This window comes from Maylandia zebra, linkage group LG6 (assembly GCF_041146795.1).
Source record: "Maylandia zebra isolate NMK-2024a linkage group LG6, Mzebra_GT3a, whole genome shotgun sequence".
Classification (NCBI taxonomy): domain Eukaryota; kingdom Metazoa; phylum Chordata; class Actinopteri; order Cichliformes; family Cichlidae; genus Maylandia; species Maylandia zebra.
Genome location: NC_135172.1, coordinates 9,307,666 through 9,326,904, shown reverse-complemented (window position 1 = coordinate 9,326,904; position 19,239 = coordinate 9,307,666). Strand labels below are relative to the sequence as shown.

The window sequence follows — 19,239 nt, the reverse complement described above, 5'->3', positions numbered from 1 at the left end:
GTGTGAGAAGCTAAATGGCTGCTGAGGTGCTATACAAGCAACTGTTTTTGTAGTGGAAACGTAAAGAAAACTATACAAAGAGGTGCTTTTCATAACGATTTGACCTTTTGAGTGACAAAGGTGTGTCAGATTATAATCGTCCACCTGATGTTATTTATGAATATCAAAAACAGTCTCACAGCAATGACTTTATTGGTGTGAACACAGGCTGACAGTCAAAAAGAAAAAACCCTCTGGTATAGAACTAAATCATGGAAATGTTATGTACAGTAACTTTTAAAAGCCAAAACAGTCTGCTGCGCAACATTCAAACATCCATTCAAATTCCAGAAATAAGATTATTTTAAAATAAAGGAAAAATATAGAGTCATCACTCTGTTTTCTGTTCATTTGTCTGCTCCGAGTCATGGAAGTAGCAGCACTCGTCTCCGTGGGTACATGTTCCCTGAAAGACAAAAATAAAGAAATACTCATGAAAGCTGTTGGATTCTGATGTAGTAACGTCTGAACAGCCAGCAGTATGTTTTGGCTGTGGCTGCCGAGGCAGCGCGCAGCTTCTCTGGCAGGAAACCAGCAGTGTGTGGCGACCTGCCAAAGCAACCTATGGAGAAGACTAATTCGTCAGCACGAGTCTGCCGTTTCATTTTCCGCCCAGGACATCGAGACTTTACGGGACTAATTAGTATTTAGGTAATTGCCTGCCTTTAATTCAGAGGGACTTGAGTGTGCCAACAGTATGATAAAGAACCCGACGTGCTGAAGCGATCCTCACCTGCAGCGACTCCGTCAGCTGCTGCAACAGTAACGATGCTTTCTGCTCTTCCTCTCATTTTACTGTGCTGTGCACAAACATAGTTCTAAATGTTAAACAGGCAGAAACCCTTTTCACGTACTCCTAGTTTGTGAGAAAACCCCTCTGAGCAGAACCATGCCTGGGGTGGGCAGCCTTTTGCACAGATGGCCTCTTAGCTTTAAATGCCCAGCAGCCACAAGAACAGCATCATTTTGGTCTCCACCAAGTCATTACCAAAATGTTATGCTATGTTCACCAGCTAGTCACCATTTTCACCTTCAGTTGAGTGGGATGCAGGTAAAAGCACTATTTAAGAGTTTTTAATGTAAAAAAAAAAAAAAAAAGTGTATTTAGGTTGTGTTTAGTAAATCTGACCTGTTTGAACTTCTTGCAGAGGAAGGTCTTGAGCTGAGAAGAGTCTGTGATCTGGTTCTTTCTCTTGTTCTGGAACTTTTTCCTCTTGTCTTGCAGGTCAGCAGAGATTCCACCACTGAAGGAGAGAACAAATGAGGAGAAAGATTAACAGGAAACCAGAGAAAAGAGAATAAAAAAAATAAATAAGTGGAGATGATAGAAGGAGCAACATGTGCAAGAAACAAAGAACACTGGAAGAACATGGACACAGCTTTTTTTTCTCTCCAAAGAAAAACTCAGGACTACTTTAAGTAACTAAACTAATTCAGGGTATTTAAGGTTTGGGGTTTTTTCCTACGAGGGCAATCTCAAAAGTAAGGTCACCTATCGTTTTAGAAATATTTACATCATTTTAAAGGTTGAAGAATTATTTATTTTTCTACATAATCACCATTTCACTCGCTGCATTTTTGCAGATGCTGTGGCAGTTTTACAATGCCCATGTCATACCCGCTTGCTGGCGCCACACAATCACCTTCTGGACAAATATTCTTTCAACTTTAGGAACAGGTGGGAGTCACTGGGTGCCTAGTCCGGATTGTAGGATGGGTGGGTGATGAAGTTCCAACCAAAGTTTTGCAGGAGAGTGACAATTTGACGAGCGATGTGCGGTCGCGCGTTGTCGTGGAGAATGCTTACGCCCTTGCTCAGCATTCCTCTTCTCTGGTTCTGAATTGCCCTTCTGAGTTTTTTTTCAGTGTTTCACAGTACCTGTCAGCATTTATTGTGGCAGAAAGTCAACCAACAATACCCCCTGCACGCACTTGGCGGTAGCGTTCAGCGAGAGCTCCATTTTCATAGGGCTGCCAAGCCAAGATGGAGCGTCCCAGCGAAGCTGCGCATGCTTGTTCGGGAGTGGAGGAAGCACCGATCACAACAGTGTGGCAAACAGCCGTATGAACAGTTTCTCTACGTCACCACTGCTTTGGAGACCTTAGTTCTGGGTTTGCCCTCGTATTTCTGTTGTGTTTTGTGCGTCTTTGCAGTTTTTTCTGAAGTTGCAGTGTGTTTGACCACTCAAGGCCACCGTACTTCTTGATTCAACTGACACACATTTTAGCTGCTTTGGAAACATCAGCATGTGACACTTGTGACCTCTGGACTATTAAAAAAACGAACAAACTTGTTGTTATGGTTACCCAGCTTTGGCGCGAGCTTTGGGTCCCCAGAAGGCCTGAGGATTCTCCTGGAACCGGGTCAGGTGGCGCTTACGGGACTGAGGGTTGGCGTCCTCCCTTACAGTGAAACAGGCCTCAAAGCTACAAACACACAAACATTACAGATCTGCAGGTTAGGGCTGTGCATTTTTCAGAGACAGTGGAATCTTTTAAAGCGGTAAATGTGCTCCTGATGGCTCAAAGTGGCTCACCTGGGCTCAGTGGAGAGGATCTTGAATGCGGGGCTGGTCGGAGATAATTTCTCCCTCTTTACAGGGTTGATTTTCTCCTGCAGCAGATCATCAAACATGCATGTGTGACTTTAAATGTGTTACACGATTCTGAATAAGCATGTTCACTTTTTATTTAGTGTCGACATTTCCAGCAGGACATGGAAATGTTTAAGCAACAACAGCGTGTGGCTGTGTTCAGGATTACAAAAAATAGCTTTTCTTTTTCTCCTGTAAAGTTTACCCAGCATCGCATGATGTCCCAGATGGCTGCAGGAGGGGCGTCTGTTTTGATGGCGTTTTTACAGGCGTGAGAGAGGGAGACCCTGTGGCCAGCATGGAGGAGAGCAGACCTGAAAAGAGTGAGATAGAGGAAGGATGCTCTGATGATTCAGTTTGTGAGAAATGTGAGAGGAGGAAGGTTTTCCCTACAAACAGACAAACGGAAAGCCACGGGTAAGATATTTTTTTTCCTCCTGGAATCACTGAAAACAAACAAATGTGGACATTCACACATGCACAGCAGGAGAATAACCTAAACAACAAGGTAGAAGATGCCACAGACTCCGTGTTAGATATAAATGGATGAGAGCTTTAAAGCGGGGGCAGCTATGCTCATTTCCAACTCCATATTTTTTATTTAAGGATTATACTGGAGCTTTGTATACTTGACAGTTTAAAATAATCAAAATATTCTTATTAATTTGATCCAGGGCTTTGGTGCAGCAGCCGAGTTCATCGTCTGTCTGAAAGAAGCCATTTCAGCTCCCTTGCCTTCCCCTCTCCCCTTTCAGGATTGTTTCTTCTGATTGGCTGACCCTTGCAAACAAAAGATTGCAACAACAGGTGGTATGCCTCAGTCAAAGCCGTGTGTCAGATTTCAATATCAAGGTTTGACATGTCGTGTGGAAAGAGATGCTCTTTCAAGTTACTGCTGACTTCCTTCTATCAGCAAAGTGTGTGTGTGTGTGTGTGTGTGTGTGTGTGTGTGTGTGTGTGTGTGTGTGTGTGTGTGTGTGTGTGTGTGTGTGTGTGTGTGTTACACAGTGCTTTGTAACCTTTCTGGGTGTGTGACACCTTTCTAAAGAATACATTTTGCTGTCACTGACAATTCTCTAATCAAATAAAAACTTTTTTTTAAAGACAGTAGTGTCTAACAGTGTCTGTGTGTAGTTACACAATTACACATTTGCAAAGAGTTCTTTCACAGTAAAGCTGTATCAACCAGCGAAGCGAAGTGGAAATCAGAGAGCGCGTGAACAACACTCCACGATCAAAAATGACTGTGGGTGAAATAACCGCTGCCAACTGCTTCAAAGTGACATGCATCGAGTGAATCACTTCCTGTGCGGTCGCAGCTTACGACCTACAACTAAATTTAAGAAAGCATGAGTTGTAAGTCTTTAAGAAATGCATACAGACCATCAGTTGATGCAAACTGTGTGTGTGTGTGTGTGTGTGTGTGTGTGTGTGTGTGTGTGTGTGTGTGTGTGTGTGTGTGTGTGTGTGTACCTAAACTGGAGCAGGGATGGAGTATTGCAGTGCATCGTGCTGCTCAGATTGTCCACGGTGTAATAAAGCGGCACATCCTCCAACTCCTGAAACACAGAGCACGTCACAGGCAATGAAGCTTCAGTCTGACAGGAAACTACGACTGAAACGTGATCACAGTCTATCTCACACAACAAAAAGCCGGCTAACGCCACCAACCACACCCACGGGACAATCCCATTAAATAGCACCTGTTCCAGCAGTGAGAGCATATATAAGAAAGGGAATGAGTACCTCAGTCACCATGCTCAGCACGCCCTCAATGCGTTTAGATGTCCCAAACCTGCAAGGGTTCCCCAACACGGCAGACAAAACCTTCTGGACGAACTCCAGGTCGTGGATGGACTCTGCCCAGATCGGACCGCCCAGCTGCAAAGAGGAGAGGTAGAGGCTTCAAATGGAGTTTTATGCATGCCCACACAGTAACAACCAGAAACAAGCAGGCCAGTTTATGGACATATAAACCATTTAAGTCAGTGATTCCCAAAGTATGTGCTGGGGACCCCTGGTGAGTTGCAAGGGTAATGCAGGCAGTCAGCTTGAACTTACATCTATGTACAGTAATACATTTATATAAATTTATTTATTTCAATAAAAAAGTGAATTAAAGCTGGTAATAGCAGGTGGTTAGTTTGTGATATTACTCATTACTCCAACCTAAATTCACTGCTATTATATTGAAGTTGATGCCCTGTTTGGCAGGTGTGTTGCTTTAACACGGTGCATGTGACTGGGTAGCATTAACAATTAATAGCCAACAGCCAGAGTCGTTTATGTTTCTTGAATGAAAATTTCAATGAATCCATCTTTCTCTCTTGTATTTTGATTAGAGTGAAAACTTTGGGAGGTCCCTGTGGGATTCTTCTGGTTTTAAGTGGGCCACTGCACCCTTGACTTTAAAGTCATTTTAAAAAAACTTTAATGGAGAAAAAAAAGTCAGCTACCTTTACATTTGTTCCCAAATACAATAGAATCACATTTCAGTCAGAACCTCTACAGTCAGACTGTTTTGTTCCATCAGCAGTCATTTATGTGGCCACTTGGCGCTGCTCTGGGACCGGTCATATGGAAAGCCAGGTGAGAGAACAGAGCAGCCATACAGGGAGTAGAGAATTATTAGGCAAATGAGTATTTTGTCCACATCATCCTCTTCATGCATGTTGTCTTACTCCAAGCTGTATAGGCTCGAAAGCCTACTACCAATTAAGCATATTAGGTGATGTGCATCTCTGTAATGAGAAGGGGTGTGGTCTAATGACATCAACACCCTATATCAGGTGTGCATAATTATTAGGCAACGTCCTTTCCTTTGGCAAAATGGGTCAAAAGAAGGACTTGACAGGCTCAGAAAAGTCAAACATAGTGAGATATCTTGCAGAGGGATGCAGCAGTCTGAAAATTGCAAAGCTTCTGAAGCGTGATCATCGAACAATCAAGCGTTTCATTCAAAATAGTCAACAGGGTCGCAAGAAGCGTGTGGAAAAACCAAGGCGCAAAATAACTGCTCATGAACTGAGAAAAGTCAAGCGTGCAGCTGCCAAGATGCCACTTGCCACCAGTTTGGCCATATTTCAGAGCTGCAACATCACTGGAGTGCCCAAAAGCACAAGGTGTGCAATACTCAGAGATATGGCCAAGGTAAGAAAGGCTGAAAGACGACCACCACTGAACAAGACACACAAGCTGAAACGTCAAGACTGGGCCAAGAAATATCTCAAGACTGGTTTTTCTAAGGTTTTATGGACTGATGAAATGAGAGTGAGTCTTGATGGGCCAGATGGATGGGCCCGTGGCTGGATTGGTAAAGGGCAGAGAGCTCCAGTCCGACTCAGACGCCAGCAAGGTGGAGGTGGAGTACTGGTTTGGGCTGGTATCGTCAAAGATGAGCTTGTGGGGCCTTTTCGGGTTGAGGATGGAGTCAAGCTCAACTCCCAGTCCTACTGCCAGTTTCTGGAAGACACCTTCTTCAAGCAGTGGTACAGGAAGAAGTCTGCATCCTTCAAGAAAAACATGATTTTCATGCAGGACAATGCTCCATCACACGCGTCCAAGTACTCCACAGCGTGGCTGGCAAGAAAGGGTATAAAAGAAGAAAAACTAATGACATGACCTCCTTGTTCGCCTGATCTGAACCCCATTGAGAACCTGTGGTCCATCATCAAATGTGAGATTTACAAGGAGGGAAAACAGTGCACCTCTCTGAACAGTGTCTGGGAGGCTGTGGTTGCTGCTGCACGCAATGTTGATGGTGAACAGATCAAAACACTGACAGAATCCATGGATGGCAGGCTTTTGAGTGTCCTTGCAAAGAAAGGTGGCTATATTGGTCGCTGATTTGTTTTTGTTTTGTTTTTGAATGTCAGAAATGTATATTTGTGAATGTGGAGATGTTATATTGGTTTCACTGGTAAAAATAAATAATTGAAATGGGTATATATTTGTTTTTTGTTAAGTTGCCTAATTATTATGCACAGTAATAGTCACCTGCACACACAGATATCCCCCTAAAATAGCTAAAACTAAAAACTACTTCCAAAAACATTCAGCTTTGATATTAATGAGTTTTTTGGGTTCATTGAGAACATGGTTGTTGTTCAATAATAAAATTATTCCTCAAAAATACAACTTGCCTAATAATTCTGCACTCCCTGTAAATGACAACACAACCACACTGATTTGACTGGACACAGCACAACAGGTGGAGTTGGGTTGCTAGGCAACCTACAGATGCCCACAAACTCTAGGTAGGACAAAACAGCTTCAAAACTGTGCTCTGTATTACAAACATAAGATCAGCTGATGTGATTGGTGTTAGTCCTGCATGAACCAGCACTACACTCGACATTCTGATGTTTTTCAATTGAATCCACAGTTTCCACAGTCTGATAACTTGTGCTGCAAAGTCAATGAAGGCGATTTTAGAGTACTTCATTATTCCATCTGCTAAGACATTTTATAGAAATGCTAATTTCACTTCCCAGCAGCACTTAGCACCTCCCCACAGTGCCAAAACTAGTACCAAATGGTTTGCCAACCATGTTATTACTGTGCTCGATTAGCGTAAACCCCACACAGAATCTGTGAAGTATTTTCAAGAGGAAGATCCACCCGACAAGCTGAAGGCAGCTGTCAAAGCAACCTGGGCTTCAGTAACACCTCAGCAGGGCCAAAAGCTGATCGCCTCCATACAGTAATATGTGGTAAGGAGGAGGCCCAGCCAAGTACTGTGAATGTATCAGTGATCATATGCTTGAGAAGTGGGACATTTCTGCCATAACCACCAAAACAAAAACTGTAACCCAGAGCGAATGCTAGCACACTGACGTGACGTGTTTGTGCATCACCTGATGTCTCTGTCCGCAGTGCTCACATTCTGGTCCAACCGGTGGCCCGGTGGCAGCAGAATACTTCATGCTGAAATCAAACAGACATCGACTTTACCGCACGCAGTGATCATCAAGTAACACAGAGGGGTTCTCTGAACAGCAAACCTCACATTTAATAGTAAAGCATTTAGCCAAACGTATCCATCCATGGCTCCTTGAAGTCAACCTTTTGATTGAGTTCAACCTAAGATTTTTACATCCAAAAAGAAACAGAAACACCATAAACTGAGGACTTTATTTCAAGCCGCCAGTTCACTGATGAGCACACCTCGACTGAACCATCACACACAGAACCTCATTAGAAGCAGCAGCAGAGTGTTTAGTGTCTCACTGTTTTCCGTTGCTTGTTCTCCTGCCCATTCTCTGCAAGTGGAAAGCCCCGCAGCCGACACAGTTGTACACCAGCGCCTGCTTACTGCAACAAAGAGAGACGGGACGCAACTGCAGTGTCATTTTGTGTTTCAATACTGAGCACATCAGTCATAATATCATCTTTTAGTGTCACGTACCCAGATTTCTATTATTCTATTAGCACTTTACTTTTACCCTCACAAATCCCCCTGCTGCTGTTACTTTGTGCATTTGTTCCTGCAGTGACCCAGTTTCAGGATCATTCATCTTTCATCACACAGGATAGATCAGCCTTTGTTAGCAGACAGTGTGTGCGTGTGTGTGAGCGAGCACCTGGCTGAGTTTTTGACTGTAGCCTGTCCTGTGAAGACGCGGACGAAGACTCGAATGTAAAAGTCGACGCTGACGGACAGCAGGGGCTGGATGTATCGCTGGTACACTCCTGCCCTCTGGTCCAAACTGTGCAGGATGATACGCAGAGCCTGGAGTTCAAAGATGGAGAGAGGCACGTATTCAGCACTTTTTTTTTCCTCTTGCTGTGAAAATCTGGAAAACATCTCGGATCTGTTTACAGGGATGTGAGGAAATTATGTTGGATAAGAAGTTTTATTCAGCTGCAGAGGGGTTTCTTTTTCATCAAATCAAATAGAATTTATGAGTTTTTTTTAATGATCCTTGCATTTATGTTCCATTACTGCCACTCACAGCTAGAGATTGTGTGAATTCCACTACTGTGTGGAAAACTACTTGTGCTATATGCAGCATGAAATCAGATCATGATAGCACATGAGAAGGTGGGAAAAAGAAGAAAAGACCTTTATGAGAACACCACACATGTTCTGGCTGTGGTGCAAACACATTCACCAGTTGCTCTTTTCTTGTATTTCTGCCAAAGAAAATATTCAACGAGAACGGCGTTGTCTACACGATGACTCTTTGGATGGTTGCCCAAGTATACTGTGTAATTTATTGTTATCCATCTGGATCCCACTGAGACAGCTGCATGTTTGACTTAGATGACTCGATAAGCCCTTCACCCTTATTTTAAAAAGCCACCTACAGTCTTCCTGTCTCATGTTTCCCTACAGGCAGGTAACAGTCGTGACTTTCACTCATCAAATAAGTGTAAAATTTATCCTTCTGCTTTTCAAACATGTAGAATTGTGTGGTATATATTTTATGTCTTTTACTTTTTTCTGTATTTTTTGCATATATTTTGTTATTTTACTAATATTTCATTTCAATCCAATTCATTTTTATTTATATAGTGCCAAATCACAACAACAGTCTCCTTATATTATAAAGGTAAAGACCCTGCAATAATACAGAGAAAACTCACAAATCTGACAAAACATGAGAAAGCACTTAGTGATGGTGGGAAAGAAAAACTCCCTTTTAACAGGAAGAAACCTCCAGCAGAACCAGGCTCAGGGAGGGGCGGGGCCATCTGCTGTGACCCGTTGGGATGAGGGGAGGGAGACGAGACAAAGGCATACTGTGAACGTGATCCAAAGATTAATCAATTACTAATAATTAAACACATAATGAGTTTAGAAGAAACACCCAGTGGATCAGGGGAAGCACCGAGCAGCCAAGGCCTATTGCTGCATATATAAGGGAGGATTCGGGGTCACCTGATCCAACCCTAACTTTATCCCTTATCAAAAAGGAAAGTTTTAAGCCTAATCTTAAAGGTAGAGAGTGTTTGTCTCCCAAATCTTAACAGGAAAGGGAGCCACAAGTAAGCCTGCAGTCTGAGAGTGAAGTTATCTACTGGGGTGATACAGTACTCTGAGGTTTTTAAGATAAGATGGGGGATGATTATTAAAGATCTTTTATGTCCTGGATTTAACAGGGAGCCAGTGAAGAGAAGCCAAAACAGGAGAAATATGTTCTTCCTTTCTAGTCCCTGTCAGTACTCTCGCTGCATCATTTTGGATCAACTGAAGGCTTTTCAGGGAGTTTTCTAATTACATGTAATAAAACAGTCAATTCTGAGTCTCTCATCCCGAAACTGACTCCAACATCTTGGACTGCAGCTGGTGACGGCTGTCCCGGTGATCCGTTACTAGCCGGAGGTCCAACTTACACTGTACCTGAAGCAAGTGCAGGCTTGATGCCTTCAGGTTGAACAGAAAGTAGAGTCACCATCTGCGGTCCAAAATGGAGGAGCTGGAGATGATCCACAAGAAGAGGAACTTCTGGAGAGGTAGCCAATCATTGCTCTGCTATTTCTTTTCCCAAAGTGTGCACACTGAAGGATTATAACCTCAGACAATCGCAACAAGAATAAAATATCATTTGTTTTTGACGTCACGAAAACTCACTTGGCTAAATTGAACGTACGATTACTTACAGCGTCACCGTCTCACTCAGATACATTCTGCATGCTTACACACTAATGCAAACATGACTGTGCATGTACTGCAATGTGTCATTTTCACATTTCTGAGAGTGAGCCAGAGTGTGGAGAGTGTTTGTTTGTGTGTATACTCTGTGCCCTCACCATTTCATGACAATATTTGGCTTTGATGGAGACTGAACCGTATTTGCTGTAGCAAGTCTCTCCACTGTTTCCTGCCATCACCGCCATGTCTGTACAGGTTATACATAAAAGACCTGAGGGGGGGGGGGGAGAGAGAGAGAAGACGAGAAATCTAAAAGACTGAAATTTATAAACCTGCAGTGGCAGCTTAACCGTGTAGATTAGACATCATACATATACACAAAAAGACACACACACACACACACACACACACACACACACACACACACACACACACACACACTATTCTCTGCTTTGTGACAAACAAAGTGATTTTGACACTTAAAGTGGATCAAACCAAACAAGAATTATTTCACTAACAATCTCTCGCCCACTTCTGAGCAGCTGCCAAACTGATTTTATGGTGAATTTTGAAAAGTAATCTGAATTCACTTCAGATGCAACGCAGTGTTGAAAACAGCTCCGTGTGGTGTCAGCTTCTACCTCCATTATTGGGCTACATACAACAGGCCATTAAGCTGGCAAGGAGCACTTTACCGAGCTCCTTAGTGTACGATCTTTACTTTAGAATATGAAGCACCTAGAGGTGGCTGTTGTTGTGATTTGTTGCTATAAAAATCACATTTAATTGAAACTTTCAGCCAGTTAACATTTAGTCTATCACACACATGCACCATGCTGTTGGCTTTTTAAAAGACTGCATACATGCATGTGTCAGCAGCCTCTGCACTAGTTGAATATTTGCAGTTACAACAGTGATCTGAAACTTTCCACATCCCTGAAAGTGATGAAACCTAGAGGAGCTGCTACGGTGAACTACCCACCTCCTTCACTGACAGACTGAACGGCAGCATCCAGGAAAGAGGCCGGGCTACCGTAGGGATCCAGATCAATGACGTCATAGCGATCCTTCTTCGCTCGCATGTCATACATCAGCATGCTGTGTTTAAAACCCGAGAGAGAAATTTTTATTTATTTATCTTAAATGGTAAATTTGGATAAAAGCAACAAAAAAAGATGCTCATGAGAAATGTGAACAGGAGGTCAAAGGTCAAAAGTGAAGAACAATGAAACAAGAAGTAATGGGGGGGAAAGAAGATGGTACTGAACAGTGGAGCTGATAAAAGTGGGAAGTAAAGCAGCAGAACATGCTGACTAGTCATACCTGGCATCTCTGCAGCTGGCCTGGAGCAGGTGGCTCACTCCGTTGTACTGGGCATTCCTGGCGATCAGAGCCGCCGCCTTAGCAGAGAAGTCGTTGGCAGTGACGCTCTGCAGGCCTGGGACCTCCAGAGCAAAACGCACCGAGCGCAAACCAGATGCTGCTAGGCCCTCCAGGACACGCAGACCACGCTGACACAAAAGGTTTGGGGAAACACACTTAACGTTCCACAAAGACACACACACGCACTCTTTGGCCTCTTGGCAGCAACAGAAACAAGTCCTGAAAACGAAAATTACACATTGCCGGCCAAAAATTACGAGCTCTTTAATCAAAGAGTTGCTTTACGTTTTTGAATATACACCACATCTTCCAAATATATGGTGTAGTAGTCTCTGATATAATTCAGGTGTTCCTATCACTTCCAAGGCCACAGGTGTATAAAAACAAGCAAATTTGTGGGAACAGTTTGGGGATGGCCCCTTCCTGTTCCAGCATGACTGCACATCAGTGCACAAAGCAAAGTCCATAAAGACACGGATGAGCGAGTTTGGTTTGGAACAACTTGACTGGCTTTCACAGAATCCTGACCTCAACTCGACAGAACACCTTCGGGATGAATTAGAGTGGAGACTGTTAGCCAGGGCTTCTCATCCAATATCTGTGTCTCACCTCACAATACACTTCTACAAGAATGCTCAAAAATTCCCATAAGCACTCCTAAACCTTGAGTAAGATTTTCCCACAAGAGAGCAAGTTTACAGTTACAACTAGATTTACTCTCATTTCGCTTCATTTTGGTCTCCAATAACTCGATAATAACAATAAAAAAAGAATCCAACTCTTTAACAACAACATTCTTCACTGAGCTCATGATTGATCATCGACTCTGCAAAAGAATGCAAAGACTGACTGGAAGACACAGAAACAGTGCTGAGGAGGATTTTATGTTTACTTATATGGAACAACTCTTTATTTTTCTCAGGTCAATTCACAACTGCTGGAACAGAAAATGTGAAAACGTTGCTCCCTCTGTGTACATATTCCCTCAAAGGCTACGTTCACACTGCAGGTCTTAATGCTCAATTCCGATTTTTTGATCAAATCCGATTTTTTTGTCTGCGTGTTCACACTACAAATAAAATGCGACAGCAAACGCGCTCTAGTGCGAACGCTCAAAGCGGCCCGCATGCGCAAAAGAAGACTTCACACACAACGCGCTCTGTTTAGACCCAGAGCAAACAGTATTGTTTGACTGATGGCCCTTAATATAAAGAGTTCGGACTTTATATTTCCCAATTTTTGCTTTAAGTTATTTTGTTATTTACATAATAATGTAAATAACCTAATAATGATCCTTATTGCTGTTTTAGAGAGGAGCGGTGCTTCAAAGGATAGTTGCAGATTTCTGTCAGAATCTGCAGATTATACAGTACAAATAAAATGTTCACGTTTCTCCAACATCGTCTTCCCAACAGTTTCACTGACATCTACACTGGATGGCCAGAGAAGCGTTCGCGATGTCTTCTCTGGCGCTTCTCTGGCGCTTCTCTGGCGCTGATAATTGGCGTCTGTCTTGTGTCAGTGACGTAAAAGACGGATTTAATGCGACCTGACCGTTCAAACAGCAGTCGCTTTCTAAAACATCGGATATGTATCGGATTCAGTACCACATACGAAAGTGACCCAGATCGGATTTGAAAATATCGGATTTGTGTCGTTCACACTGTCATACCATGATCGGATATGGGTCGCATAGGGTCAAAAAAAATCGGATTTGATGTGCTTTCGCCTGCAGTGTGAACGTAGCCAAAAAAACATTTTCATTTTGAAGCTGGTCGCTGCTCTCATGTTTTTCCTTCCTTATTGAGAATTAATCAACTCAAAGTGAAACTGAAACTAATTAAAAAAATGTGAGAGCTGTATTCAGGGAAAGCTGGGATCACCAGCAACTGTTCTAATTAACAAAACAAAGACAAAAACCTTCAGTCTAATGACACTAATGAGATTATATCAACTTCATAACATGTTTTGAAGTTTCTTGAAAATGATCCAATTGCCTCTCGACCACTTGTGGCCCCCAAAGTGTGAAATTGGCCTCTATCGAAGGATTTTCCACTGGAACCAGTGCATATGATTTTAGCATGGGAGGTCCCTCTGGGCAGTAATAATACCTGGCTTTTAGATACAGAACCATTCACATAGAAATACAAGTACACCACTTGTTCTGCCTTGTTCATGTTCATTATCATCCTAAAGTCTTCAGATGGTATTTAATTTAACTTCCACACGTGAATAAATCAGGTTCTGGATCGTACGCATGAACAAAACCTTCTAAACTAGAAGCTGGATACATGTACCATTAAAATCCTGCATTTGTATTCATACATAGCAATAAAAGCCTGTTGGTGTGCCATTGCACTAAAAAATACATAAATAAATCACTCTTACATACCTCACATCTCTCCCCCGCAGCTGCCGTTACAGCTGGCTCCTCTGATCCGTTTTTCTCCTCCGTCTGTGCCTCGGCCTCGTTTGTCTCCTCTGACAGAGAGACCACCACCCTCTCCTGTTCGCCTGGCACCACCACCTTCACCCCTCGCTGAGCCAGCAGCTCTCTCGCAAACTCTGTGATCACAGCACATCTGGAAAGAAGAAAGGGAATGTTTACTTATAAACGCACACGTGAGAGAAAAATGAGAACGGGGTCCAGGCAGAGCAGTAACTCTCAGGACTTTCTCTCTCCTTCAGACACATCTCCTGTGACACGGGAGATGTGTCCACACAGATGAAAGACCAATAAGAAAATTAGAGAGAGAAAAAAAAAAATCACAAATCCTGCTCTGTAGTTTCTTGTAGTTGTGGCTCGATCTTTCCAAAGATGCTCAAACAAGGTTGTCAAACAGCAACTGAGTGATGAGTTTTCTTTGTAAAGAGAGCAGCCGTGTCCTGCTGAAGGTTTTAGGTTTTCAGTCTTGAGTGTTGCTCTGAAGTGTTCGTCTCTCAAAACTACCTTGCAAAAAGACACATTTAATGAATCTAGATGGTTTCTTGAGAACAAAGAGCAGGTCTCGATTGTGCCACTATGTGGCCAGTAGTAAAAAATATATGTTATGGTTCGTTTTTTGTTTGTTTTTTGTTTTAATGGCAAGTTCTTAAAAATTCATCCTGTAAAAAAGAAAGGTCAACAAAGCTCAGGAAGTTTGTTGATTGTTTAACAATGCAAATACTTTTGAGGCCACTGTAGAAGCGATTTCTAACAATCTTCTCCCTGACCAGGGAAAGTCACCAGCATTTCAGGGGTTTTTGTGACTTTTTTCTATTAATTAACACACTTTTGTTAATGAAATGACAGGAAAAGCAGATTATTACTGTACATAAAGGATGGATGAAGCCACAGGGACGTCACCGTCTGATGAAAGTGAAATCCTGCCCCAAGGCAGGCCACTTCACCACCGGGACTCTTCTACTACCATGTTAAATGATGCAGTGTTCACGTTTTCCCAAACAGAATTGCACATTATGAACAGTTTTCCACTTTGGCTCAGTCCATTTTAAATGGGCTTTGGCCCCTAAAACAAAACATGCCTGTTTCTAATGCAGTGCTGCCTGAGGGCATCCAGTAATGATTTATGGCCTTGTCCAGTCCGCACAGAGATTTCTGTAATTTTACAGAATTTTTGGATTTTGATTTTTCTCAGATTGGTGAACCTGTGGCCAACTTTATTTCTGACAAACTGTCTCTCTAAGATGCTTTTTTGATTCTCCTTCATGTTACTGACCTGTTGCCAAATAACCTAATTAGTTGAAAAATGTTTGTCCGAGTGATCCTTTATAGTATCACTTACTTTTCCAGCCTTTATTCCCCACAGCCCAACGTTTAAGACGTGCAATTGCCATAAAATTCAAAATGAGCAAATAATTTAATAAAATGTCTCAGTTTATGCACTGCAATGTGTTTTTATTTACATTTTACACAGGGTCCCAACTTTTTGCACTTGGGATTATATACTGGTTTGTGTCTGTGTTGCTCTGGATAATTAATTAAACACGAGTTACTATAACAGAAACACAGGAAGAAGTGAGACTTCAGGACAGAGTCAATGCATGGATCATCTGAGCCATGAAAATAAAGAAACTGCATATGTTCACAGTGCATATGTTTGGGGAATACGTACTATTTTATTAGTATAATGGGCATGCTAGACACAATTACCACCTGCTGTAATTTGTTTTACAGAAGTAATATCCTTGTGCTAAACAAAACGCTCTATTTACACCACATATTCCTACTAAACGCACATGTCACAGTTCACTGAGTCACTTTAGTGTTAATGTTAGGAGGGTATACTTAAGGCTACCGCACAGGTTACAGGAGTGGGTACAGAGCTGCATTCTAGGGGCGACCGCAGCTCAGGGGGTTGGGAAGCGCATCTGTAACCAGAAGGTTGCCGGTTTGATCCCCGGGCTCTGTGTCCTGGTCGTTGTGTCAAGACACTTTACCCTACCGCCTACTGGTGTTGGTGAGAGGGGCCGATGGCGCGATATGGCAGGCTCGCTTCTGTCAGGCTGCCCCAGGGCAGCTGTGACTACAACTGTAGCTTGCTTCCACCAGTGTGTGAATGCGAGAGTGAATGAATAGTGGCATTGTAAAGCGCTTTGGGTGCCTTGAAAAGCTCTATATAAATCCAATCAATTATTATTATTATTATTAGATTTAATCAGAGCTACAAAAATCAGTCTTAATTACATACCTACAGAGTTTAGCTTGTCCAACTCTCTGACATATAGACCCAACAAGTAGGGCCTTGTCTCTCTTTAATATGTTTCATAAAGTGTCAATGACATAGTCAAAACATGCTTATATCACATCTCAATGAGCCTGGAAAAACCTGGATTTAGACACCTTATTTTATCTAAATCACACTTTGACTGTTACTGTTCCATCAGTTTTTCTTTTAACATGGAGACAGTTGTGGATACTTTGCAAGTGGCAATAAAGGCGAAGTTCATACTCACGTTAAATCTCTGTTGAACTCCTGCACTGGGTTATAAAACACCTCATTGGCACTGGGGAACAAGATGGCTGCCTTTCCCTCTTTAACCACTGTCTCTCCTGGTAACAGTCCCACAGAAGGCATCTTCTCCTGGTCACCTGTAGAGATAGTGGCGGACTGGCCCGTGCCATCTGCTGAATCTTCAGCAGATGCAGCTGGAGGGTTAGAGGCAGGAACTTCAGTTTCCATGAATCTCACTCCCCTGCTAGCAGCAGCTGCACTCCACCGAAATCCGTGTCCGGCTGAATGCGTGCGAGAGGGATGCAGGTGATGGGAGATGATGAAGGGGAACAGCCGGGCTGTCCGCACCAGCATAAAGCCACAATGGCTGCAAGGAAACACACATTTAAAATGTCTTAAATAATATGTTGGCTTAAAAAAAGAACAACCTCACAGTTTCCTCAACACAGACTTGAATCACGCACACCTTCAATAAAGAGCCGTTACATGCAATTCTTAATGGTACACTACAGCCTTGGCAGTCATCAGATCTCAAAAAATATGGGTTATTTTGTGTGAGACAGCACACACTACAACCATGACAATACCACATCAGTAGAGCTTGACTCGTCTGGAGTTCATGCTTTTGAAGAATCAATGGGTGTTCTGCCATTAACCATTAACCAGATGATCTCTAGCTGATTTCTTTGAATGAGCAGCTAAGCAGCTGTTAATCACTTTTTTGATTAATAAAAATAAATGAAAGTGAGAGGTGCAATTTTCTTAGTGTTCTTAGAAAAGCTTTAAACGGTAAATAGGTTTTCTGACCGAACTTGGAAACTCATATTTCATTTGTGATGTGACAAAAAGCCACATACCCGAGCCTTTCCTTTCACTGGAGTGTGAATGAACACATTCATATGCATTTTAGCACACTAGTTTATCGTGCTCATCAAAACGTTAATGGTATCCTTTGAGTCCCCAAAGAAGTTTTAACTTTTTAAATGGCTTACACAGCTGCTGCAGAGTACAGGTTCGCCCAGTCACTGATGGATTAAGACTCCTTCAGCACTTGAATATGAAATATCCTCTAAAATGTACTTTTAACTCACCTTTGTAGCTTCTACAGTTCAGTCGTTCAATAAAATAACAGTGAGTAAATCTCTGCTCTGTTGAAACGGAGCAGAAACGGATGTTACTACGGTAACGTTTCTGCATACAACATACATTATCGCCGCAAACTAATTAGCATGTTGACTAGCTAGGCTAAATAAGCAAAGGTTAAGTGCTTTTACCCGTGTCACCTCCTCTGCGTGGACACTGGCTCTCCTGTTTTCTCAGAAGTTTTATTATTTTGTTTCCAAAGCAACGGGCACCCCTGTGCTAGCTGTTTACTCTCTGTTACACACCGCTTGCGGTTCGCTCTCACATTAACACATGGAAGCTGCCATGTTTGAAGCGAGCGACTCTACGGAGGCCCGCGCGGGCAGAAAATAGAGCGCTAAAAAGGCTTGCTCCCCGCCCCCTCCCCTAACCTCCGCCTACAGCCATGTAATGTAAGGGAAACAGTGTAACGTGAGGACACATGAGAGAGAGGGTCTATCGCTCTGCCGCTGCGCAAACTGGCCTACTTTCCCCCGCAGTGAACATGCGAGGAAACTGGAAAACACATCATGAATAATCTAATTTAATCTCACCGTGCCCGAAGTTAGTGATGCATTCTGATGAAAAGGCTAAACATAGCCTATGGATTAACTCAGACCTATGATGTGAGGAGATAAAAACTGCCTTAGAGAGAATAAGGTCAGCTCGGGTCAGTGCCGTGCGGCTGTACGCGTTGTACAGGAGCGGTTAATGAAATGTAGGTCGTTATTGCGTGACAATGATGAGACAATTAAAAGCTTGCATTTGTGCTGCTCTTGCCATTTTCTTGCAGATGACAATGCTGTCACACCCAGGGTACTGTGAGTATGTATTTCCTGTCTTATTTTTATTATAGAGAACAATGCTGGAAAGCTGTAGCCGCACCAACTACAAGGGCTTTTTGCACAATATCAGCAGTGCAGTCCAGAAGAGGGTCACTGTGTCACTGTCTCTGTTTTGTCCTTCTGTGGCAATCTAATTACCACACAGCAAACGCGGGTCTGTTAATATCCCAGTAGATAAAAACGACATTTTTATTCAGATAATGTGGCGAACATTAGAACCCAGCAGTTCCTAGCAAGCATGATCTCCCCTACAATAAGCCCGACTTCCTAGACAGTTATGTCCTATTTCAGATGCTTGTCCTTTATTCGATTATCTTTTATTGCCACTGCAGAAATCCTATCACTTTGTACTCATTATTTAAAAGCATAAAACATGCTGAAAACATTGTGATTCATAAACTCACTGGACACTTTATCAGCTACACCTCTTCATCTACTTGTAAATTCAGTTTTTGAATCAGTCAATCCCATGACATCAGCTCAGTGCATTCACACCGGTAGATATGGTCAAGATAGCCTGCTCACGTTTGATGTCCAAAATATCTAGTGAGCCCCAGTTCTCTGGGTGAAAATGCCTTGTTGATGTCAGAGGTCAAAGGAGAATTGCCAGACTGCTTCAAGCTGAAGGCAACAGCAATGAAATAACCACTTGTTAAAACCAAGGTATGCAGAAGAGCATCTCTGAATGCACAACATGTCAAACC

At 42.6% G+C, this 19,239-nt stretch overlaps 1 protein-coding gene across 2 annotated transcripts; it reads right to left on the bottom strand.

The window, feature by feature from the left end:
* Window positions 1-175: 175 nt before the first annotated feature.
* Window positions 176-18,022, bottom strand: trmt1 (tRNA methyltransferase 1). Of its 2 annotated transcripts, XM_076884632.1 has the most exons (17): window positions 17,843-18,022; window positions 17,660-17,716; window positions 16,570-16,935; window positions 14,006-14,195; window positions 11,554-11,741; window positions 11,213-11,328; window positions 10,389-10,501; window positions 8,216-8,364; window positions 7,863-7,946; window positions 7,490-7,559; window positions 4,380-4,514; window positions 4,107-4,192; window positions 2,839-2,947; window positions 2,577-2,653; window positions 2,347-2,466; window positions 1,169-1,283; window positions 176-445 (listed from the first exon to the last, which is right to left on the bottom strand). In XM_076884632.1, exons 3-17 carry the CDS (start codon window positions 16,920-16,922, stop codon window positions 371-373), a joined length of 1,980 nt encoding a protein of 659 aa, XP_076740747.1. In that variant the 5' UTR covers window positions 16,923-16,935; window positions 17,660-17,716; window positions 17,843-18,022; the 3' UTR covers window positions 176-370. The 2 variants fall into 2 exon arrangements, with proteins under 2 accessions (XP_076740747.1, XP_014269291.2); XM_014413805.2 differs by lacking the exon at window positions 17,660-17,716.
* Between the last annotated feature and the right edge of the window lie 1,217 nt (window positions 18,023-19,239).

Coding starts and splice junctions, on each gene's coding strand:
- trmt1 (XM_076884632.1), bottom strand. CDS start 16,922: ATGCTGGTGCGGACAGCCCGGCTGTTCCCCTTCATCATCTCCCATCAC. Junction 14,196..16,569: donor GAGTTCAACAGAGATTTAAC/GTGAGTATGAAC, acceptor TCTTCTTTCCAG/ATGTGCTGTGATCACAGAGT. Junction 1,284..2,346: donor AAAGCTCGCGCCAAAGCTGG/GTAACCATAACA, acceptor TCTCTCCTTCAG/TGGTGGAATCTCTGCTGACC.